General features: G+C 36.1%; 1 protein-coding gene across 1 annotated transcript; it reads right to left on the bottom strand.

The window, feature by feature from the left end:
• Positions 1–5,491: 5,491 nt before the first annotated feature.
• On the bottom strand, positions 5,492–8,024 carry LOC133335599 (uncharacterized). Its single transcript, XM_061543905.1, has 4 exons — positions 7,180–8,024; positions 6,290–6,851; positions 5,856–6,230; positions 5,492–5,793 (listed from the first exon to the last, which is right to left on the bottom strand). Exons 1-4 carry the CDS (start codon positions 7,987–7,989, stop codon positions 5,492–5,494), a joined length of 2,049 nt encoding a protein of 682 aa, XP_061399889.1. The 5' UTR covers positions 7,990–8,024.
• Positions 8,025–8,740: the final 716 nt, after the last annotated feature.

Below are 8,740 nucleotides of genomic sequence, written 5' to 3'. Positions count from 1 at the left end.
CCAGATCAGTACAACAACATCGAACCCCATTTGCTACTCTAGTAACACAAACGAACATACAAATCGGGAAAAATAAATTTTATATTTCCAGTCGATTTCACTCTTAGAGTAAAGACTTCCTCTTTTTGGAACATTTCGTCCGCGCTCTTATTTTTCAAAAGGGGAAACTCGAGAGCCCTACCACCGAAAACAAATAATAACAACGTTTTGTATGATTGTAATGTAAAAAATATTAAAAAATTAGTTTAAAAATTTTTCTTTACACAATAAAAATTCTTTCAGAATGAGGTCATTTTGACTGATTTTAGGCAATATAGGTACATACAAAATTCCCGTCTTTCTAGTGTTAAAAAGGAATCGAAGGAAACAATTATATTTGATTGAAATGTCCATTCAATGTTTTACACCGCACACTTGCAATTTTCTGGCTTCCAATTTATTGGTGTCCACTGTAGTTTACAAATACACACGCATTCTTTTATATGTCTAGTGTGGACCATTTACTCACGCACACACACATATATATACGCTATCAATCACACACTCACAGCTATAGCCAAAATAAAGTTGTGCACCCAAAATCTGACGCCCGTATGTCTAGTGAAGGCTAAATTTATTTAAAATGAACCCAGAAACATTATAGAGTCACTTTTAATGTGTGGCCAATGTAATGACCGCTCATTATTTAAGTAGTCGTTTAAATTAGTGTGACATTCAGTTTTGTTGTAGTTGTTTAGGAGGGGGAAATATTGAAACACAAACACACCAGGACGATAAATAAATGAGAGATTATATATTTGGAGATTAGTCAAAAGGTCAGGGGGTTGGTTGTTTTTATTTGGATTTTCAATTATTCCTGGAAACTAGCCCAAAGAATCAGTTGTTTTGAGCATTTTTATTTAATTGTATCGAGTAGGGCTAAATAAAAATATTTACAAAATTGCGCCAAATAGATTTTAGAATATTCAAAAATTACATAAGATAAACTAGAGGAATCGATACCAAAGAAAAATATAAAATTAAGTTCAACTCCTAACAGAAACGCCACGATACTATGGCCTCCATGTTAACGAAACTATTTGTGAATAGGAAAATATTACAATTTAACTGTTGTTGTAATAACTAGATATATACGAAATTGATGAAGTAAAAAAGCGACATTGGACACATATGGGGTTTCGTTTAAAAATCACCAAGCCTTTGAAAATACAAAACATTTTTCAGTATTTCATAAAATGGCATACAATTATTATAAAGAGAATAAAATAATAGATATTATTATACATTCTCTATAATACCCACACCAATCTACATTTAGAAGGATTTTATGGCCTTCAAACATTTTTATTTTCAATGGCAATGGCATTTTTGTCCAATACAAGCCATTAGTCAGAGAGCTGATGCTCAACGCTTGGATCATTAAAAAAAACGAATAAAAATAAACAATAAAACACAACAGACATAACAACAAACACACACATATATATTTACAAGGTCCACTACTACTACATTGTAATATCCTTTATGCGAACATTGTTTTGGTGGCAGGATTTGTTTAAAGCATTTCTTTTTCGCCCACCAAAACGAATATTTTTTTAATGCAATGACTTTACGTGATCACATTTCAAACATATGTGTTCCATGAGTCTAGCAGAAGTATCATTTTTTATTGCCCTTGTTGTCCTTGCTGTTGTTTTTTTTTACATTTTTCTTGCTTGCTCAAGGAAACTTTCTTCTTTCTTAAAATGCCGCATAGCCACATTTTTTCCAACATTTCTAGAGAACTTTCTTATTGCAACAAAAAACAGCAATAATAATATTTGAAATAGAGAGCAAAAAAGAAGCCAAACCACCAAAAGCGACGAGCAAAGAAGTTGGCGTCAGGAATTGATGTATTATTTTGATAAATTATAGTTGGAGTCGTTTTTTCCACTTCTGCAGCCTCTTGACTTTTAGTATGATTGTTATTGTGGTCTCAAACTGCAAGCAAATAACTTTCTTTTGTGCCCACCAACAACAAAACAAACAAAAAATATGACAAAGTAGGAGAAAAAAATTAAAAGTTTTATTGCCCAACAACAAAACAGGGTTTGGGTAGACAGAATATATGTACTCGAAGACTTTTGTAAAATATATTCATAGCAAAAACAAAAAATAGTTAGCAACCATTGAATTTATTTAAATCAATTATACTGATCATGAGTCATGTGTGAACGAGGAGGGAGAACACGTCTGGGACAATAAAAAAAATATTTTATAAAATAAAAAAAATAAAAAGTATAAAAGAAGAAGAAATTTGGTTCGATTGGGGAGAACAAAAATCATACTACTCCTATAATAAAAGTAGATTAAAAAATAAATTGAATAAACTTTATGTTAGTCATTAATGGGCAAAAGCTCATTCATTCACACAATTTGAAATGGTTTTTGAGAAAAAAGGCATAACCATAATGGTTATATTCTAAGTTAACTTAACCCAAATCAGAATATTATGGAAATTGTAAACTTAATGTAGTAAATTACAAGACTTATTCGTATAAAATATTCCTTAAAGAAAACAATTCTCTATATTCTAAAGCTATGCAAAAATTGTACATGGGTTTTCTTGATCACAATATTTTCGAAAATAAGTCCTTCGAGAGTAAAAAATATAATCTATATATATATATATATAGCTATTTCAAATTTGTTCCTTGTGAGGTGACGGCGTATGTAAAATGCCATTAAGAATTACAAAAAAAAAAAAAACAAATTTCATCAAATGTCATCCCATTTTGCTCGTCTTATCATTTCCCATTTCCCCATATATATATATATATATGAACTTCCCATTGCATTATTTCCAAAGCTGCACGCCAACCAATTCCACCAAGTCAAACAATCCCTTAAATTATGTTGTTATTATTGTTCGCTTACATTGTAGAAATTTTGTTGCATTCAATAAAATTCAGTTGTATATAGCTTGCGTTGCAACAACACAAATTATTCAGTTAAGGAGATCATCTTGGCGCCAAGTGTTTTTTCGCTTTTATCTGAGATCTGAAATCGCCTCATTAGAATATGAAATAAGCATTTGTTTATAACAAACAAATGAACATTAGATTAATATTTAAATGCAAATACACCGCAGCATGACCAAAACAAAAGGCAAATGAAAAGCTTGTTTACATTGGAAATATACAAAGAAAACAAAAACGAAAACAGCTCTTAGTCCGTCAATGGGGAAACCACCAAATTTCCATTATTAATTATTGCATTGAATGGACCAGAACATACTCTCCACACAATAAAAACAACAACAAAACATTGTTGTTTTGCAAATAACAACACGAACTTTAACCATAAAATAATTTTTATGGGCCTGCTGATATTTTGTTTTTGTTTCGTTTCGACGTTTTTTCTCTTTATTCGCTCAACGACAACATCAGTGACACGGTGTTGCCGTATTGCGTTACAATTTGCATCGCAAAAAAATAAGAGGACGTGCGGTAGTAAATTCAGTCAACAACAACGCATTAAACGGGTCGAAGTAATTAAAATATTGTTAATGCTACCAGCCGCAGTTGTTGTGACGGCAGCAGCTGCAGCAGAGGGCAGTGGTAGTAATAACAGCAAACATGAATGAATCAATGAATGCCATTCGTTCGTTCGTCCGTCGGCCCGTTCATTCGTTGCATTCAAACCGCAGAAAACGTAAACATCAACAACACCACTAAACTAAACTGAAATCAAAACAAAACAAACTACGAATAAACGCCACTTCTACACCAACGCCAACCAGCACGGCATCAACATCGGGAAACCACACGCCGCGATCGTTGGGAAGAATCTCAAGTGATCGTGATAATTTGAAAAACAAAACAAATAGTAACGAGGTGGGTGTGATATCAAAATAGCAAAAACATTTGGAGGGGATGTATTTTTCCCTGCATGAAATCGAAATGCCAAATTTCAACCACTTCGGGTCATTATTGTAAATCTTATGCTTTGAGGTATTTTACCCTCTGGGTAGTAGCAGAAATAATATTACAGCGAGAAACTTTAAAGTATATGAAACGTAAGGTAGCATTATATAGCCTACTAGAACCCCAAAATCATCATATAGGACCGATATGATTAGTTTCAATACCAAACGTCCTACAAAGTTCACAGCTCTAGTTTTAACGTTGTAAGCTCTATCGTGATTCCACATTTACTTGGAATGTTTCAATATATTGGAAACGAATTGACCAGTATATTTACTCTCCATACTATGGATGATATATTGTGTTCCGCGTACGATCTGTTCATTATGAACTTTTATATAACAGAATCTTTTGAAAGAGCTATAACTTGCATCGATTGTAATGAGGAGTTTAAAAAAGCAATAACCTCTTTTGTGTAGAATATACACATCAATTTTAGTTTAAAAAAAAGAACGAAGTACCAGCAATCGTTCGGGATATTCACTGAATACTCCGACCTCGTGCGATCATTAACCGTGTTAACAATTCAGTAACAAATATCGGACTCTCATCAACACCAATGGTTTTTATTGTGTTTGTTGTTTTTGTTGTTTCTGTTTGTTTTGCTTGTACGAGTAAATATTGAGTAAAACGCATACACAACATAAAAACCACTTACGATATATGTTCGGAATCGAGTGATCGTCTGTTGCTCCTGCACTAAATGCCGAATTAAGTCGTAAAATTGAAATTTACGATTTGTTTACATAGCCACACAATTTTGTAGTAGTTTGCAAATATTATTGGAGTGCTGGTAGGGACGGGGGGAGGAGGAGTGGAATTAGCATTTTTTTCTTAATTACTATAAGAGTTCTCGAAATATTATGTCAATGGCCATTGAATATTTGCAACAGAATTTCTTTCCAAATATTCTCACACTTAACATGGGAGGGGAGATTTCCATCCTTATCTTGTTGCGGTAACAAATTTTCATCGATGGAAGTATTTTTGCAAACAATCCTAGCCGTCGTTCTTTGCCTTGTTATTGTGATGTTGTGTCGCAATTTTATGACTCCTTCTCCTCTCCTTCCTAGTCTGTGGCATTGTCGTCGTCGTCATCGTCATCGAAAATGTACATTCGTTGTAAGAACACTGTGTGGTACCACCATGAAATATCACGTTTCTCGGAATTGTTTACATTCTGTGAGTGATTTGAGTTTTATGAGCCAAAGTGGTCGCGCTGCTAGTCTTCCTCCTCTAGGCTATGTAAATAAACAATCGTACATGTTGTAATGGGAAAGATGAAAGTGGTGGTGGTGCGGTTGCGTTACCCACACGAAAACACATGGCCATAGATGCATTTTTACACTTGCCTGATGACGAAATACGAATGGATCTGTTGTGACACTTCATTACCAGTTATAGTGTAATGGAAAGACCTCATCGGTTAAATTTCAACAATATTGTAAATTTCATTAAAAGTTTGCTTTTATTTTAAAACACATTTAATTTCTGATGGAACATTTTGCATTTATCACACTTTCGCTTTATTCATTCGACGACTTCTGAACAATCCTTCTCTTGAGCGGTGTTAAACGCATATCCTTTTGTAGATTAATTTCATTCCAATATATAACGATTTCTTCAGATGATTTGTTACGCTTTCGTTTCCGCTCCTTATCCCGACGCTTTCTTTGACGCTTCTTATGCGGCGATTTGAACAAACATGGCCCACACACGTAGTACACCAAGAGCTCAGCCAAAAATAGTCCTATACTGGCACAAATACCCACACTTAAGATAGAAAAGGCTCCCTGTAAATGATCCATTCTTAGGACAATGACTTTTTCTGGAACAAAGGATAAAATAATCGCTAATTACATGTTTGTGTATCTTCTTGCTGGCCATTACCTTTAAAATCTGGTCTCATCTTTGCAATTCGATTCAGATATGTGTTGTTGTAGACAAAATCACGATGGATTTTATTTAGAAAACCAAAATCGCGCATATAACGTATCATCAAATTGAATTCATAGAGAAAAGGAAATCCTGGCTTCATAATCATCTGCATGGGGCTGGAGAAGACATTAAAGGGAAAGGCATAGATATTATCCGCCAAGGCACTTTGCATGATATACATGCGGCGGCTTAATATCACACGTTCCCCCTGCTCGACTGATATTAGATTTATATAGAGCGGTTCAAAATCTACGGAATAATTATATTTATCAAAGACCCAATAATCCTCGTCGTTGTCAAACCAATCCCGACTTTCTTCATAGCCGCCTGCAGGGAATTATAATGGGTGCTGTTGAGAAAAGAATTAACTATTTTAGCTAACCTACCAAATGGTATACCAGCATCTACCACTTCTGCAAGAGTATCGATCTGATGCAAATGTCCAGGATTAGAGAAAACCGATATGAGTTTCGAGGTATAGGTCGATGTAACATTTAGTCCATACAAAGCTAAGGATACAAAGAAAAATCTGGAAGCTAAACATAACGGCCGTTCGTTAACCGATACACAAATCGACACTGCCATATTGTTGATACCGGTTAACGACACTTCCTTGCTCTCCGCTGGTTCGGGCAAAAAGTACACCAACACAAACCATGTTAGCCAAGTAATCAACAACATCACAACGAAGGCGGCCCATGTTAGATTTTGAAATATGGAATAGAGAGCCATCCAGGCTGGACGTGGATCAGCCAACTTCACGTACCATGTATAGGAATCCTCCAAGTAGGTATCGGATACCCAAAAGTTACTTATAATTTCATTGTCGGGATAGAATCCACCCATGATGAAATCACAAGACTTTTCGTTTAGCCTACCCAATAGACCAGTCCAATTTCCGGCCTCTTCTTGGACACCGCGACTTTCACGTTCACATTGCTGAATAATCTAAATGGACGTAAGGGTAAAAAACATTTGGTAGGAAATTGTAATTCGTTAAATAAAAAACGTGAGATATGCATAAAAATATTTGATCCCCGATACTACTTCTTTTGAGATTGACATTTTTAGACTGCTATCCAGCGACAATTATCCAGTCCTTAGTGAATGTTGAAATTTCCTAAAAAGTCGTTATCTCTTACGTATAACTAACGATACCGTGCATACGCCCCCTCTCTCTCCCTTTCGTGTACACCTCATTTCAACCAAAAATATATATTGCATATCTCACATTTCACACCGCCAACAAATTGTAAGGAACACATTTCAAACTTACATTAAAATTCAGACGTGTCTTTATAAATCCAATTATTCGCATTTCCAAACCCAACACACAATCGGCCTCCACAAATGGTGCCGAAATGGAAGCACACATATAAAATGTACAATTAGTCAGACTCAAACTGCTCAAAAATCGATCCAAACTACGCTGAAGACCTCCAGGATTTTTTGTCAACACATTACCCTCCTGGCATTCGGCAAATTGTTTGACCCTAAGCTTTCGACACGACAAGCTATTGTAGTAGTCCAATACCTTGAAGACATATCCGGTATCCGAAGTGGCGTACAACAGACCAACACGATGGATGTAGAATTGGTCTAGCATCGCTTGGAAAATTACTTTAGCTGTTTCATCTGAATTGTTGCGATTCTTGACATTATTGTAGAGTATTAGGAAACGTGCTCCCGGATTCCAAGACAGCATATTGCTGACGTAGTTCTGCAGAAGGTTGGATAATCGAGTCAGGGAATCAACAACAATGATGTAGTAATCCGCCAATACCAATTCATTTTGTTTCATTTTAAATTTTACGTAGGGTTGGGCATCCGAAACGATACGCATTTGATAGCGTTTGTGAACGGGCTGCAGCTCGCTGACGGCCTCCATCATAATTTTGAGAAATCCCTCCTGGATTTGAGCAGCTGGAGTGGTCATATTCTTGGCAATGGTCATAACCACATTTGGCGACCGTGTGAGGCTTTCACGTTTGCGAAAGAATAGACGAGTTATTTGATCCAAGCAGTTGACTCCGGCCAACCAGGTTCTAGGTCCCAAACTGCTGGGTTTCTGAAGATAGATAACCATGCGGGCAGATTCATTGTCGGGATTCACAATGCCATAGCTCCGGTGCAGAAAAACCAGAAGTAATGCAACTGTTTTCAGGTAGACGGACATTACAACGCACTCCTTTGATGCCTCCACAGGCTTTGGCTATTCAACCAGTAATCGCAGCTGGGGAAATGCAACTGCAAAGGCTTTCTGTTTGCTATGGAATTTTATAACATTATTTGGTCTCTTCCGTGAACTTCCTTCGGGGTGAATAATATCTTCGTGCCTGGCCACTGCCAATGCATGTTTCATTGTAGACTTTAGTTGGTAATTCACAGCTAGTGACCGGCAGGCTGTGACCCAGAGAATGTAGCCGCTTACTGATGAAGAAGAGTAGGCTTGTTAACGGCGTCACTTTGTTTACTTTTTTGTCCCGCAACAGCAAAACAAAGCAAAAAACGACTCTATTTACTTTGGCAGATAATTAAAGTTGTTCCGTCCTGTTGCAACAAACCGACTGACTGACAGAATAGTGAATTGAGAATGATGCACAACGGACATGCCATTGGAGGGTCGGCGGTCAATGTTCTCTGTCTGTTATTTGTTGGTTATACTGAAATCATAGCAAAGTAGTGGAGAAGGGTGTGGACACAAGTCACAGAGGACACTTGTCATAGAATGTCATTGCCTTTAGTGAATTTGTGTCGTGAATGTGATGCCATTTTTGTGTAAAACTACATAGCAGAGCAAACTAAAAAACAAAAAAAACAAAATATAAACTGCATAG

This window comes from Musca vetustissima, unplaced genomic scaffold, assembly GCF_032173495.1.
Source record: "Musca vetustissima isolate MV318-11 ecotype Yass unplaced genomic scaffold, APGP_CSIRO_Mvet_v1 utg8222, whole genome shotgun sequence".
NCBI lineage: Eukaryota > Metazoa > Arthropoda > Insecta > Diptera > Muscidae > Musca > Musca vetustissima.
The sequence above is the reverse complement of the archived record's forward strand: the minus strand, read 5'-3'. Positions and strand labels throughout refer to the sequence as shown.

Excerpts from the sequence above, each read along its gene's own strand:
- LOC133335599 (XM_061543905.1), bottom strand. The coding sequence starts at position 7,989 with ATGGTTATCTATCTTCAGAAACCCAGCAGTTTGGGACCTAGAACCTGG. Across the intron at positions 6,231-6,289 it reads AGATGCTGGTATACCATTTG|GCGGCTATGAAGAAAGTCGG; the intron begins GTAGGTTAGCTA and ends AATTCCCTGCAG. Across the intron at positions 5,794-5,855 it reads GATGAGACCAGATTTTAAAG|AAAAAGTCATTGTCCTAAGA; the intron begins GTAATGGCCAGC and ends CCTTTGTTCCAG.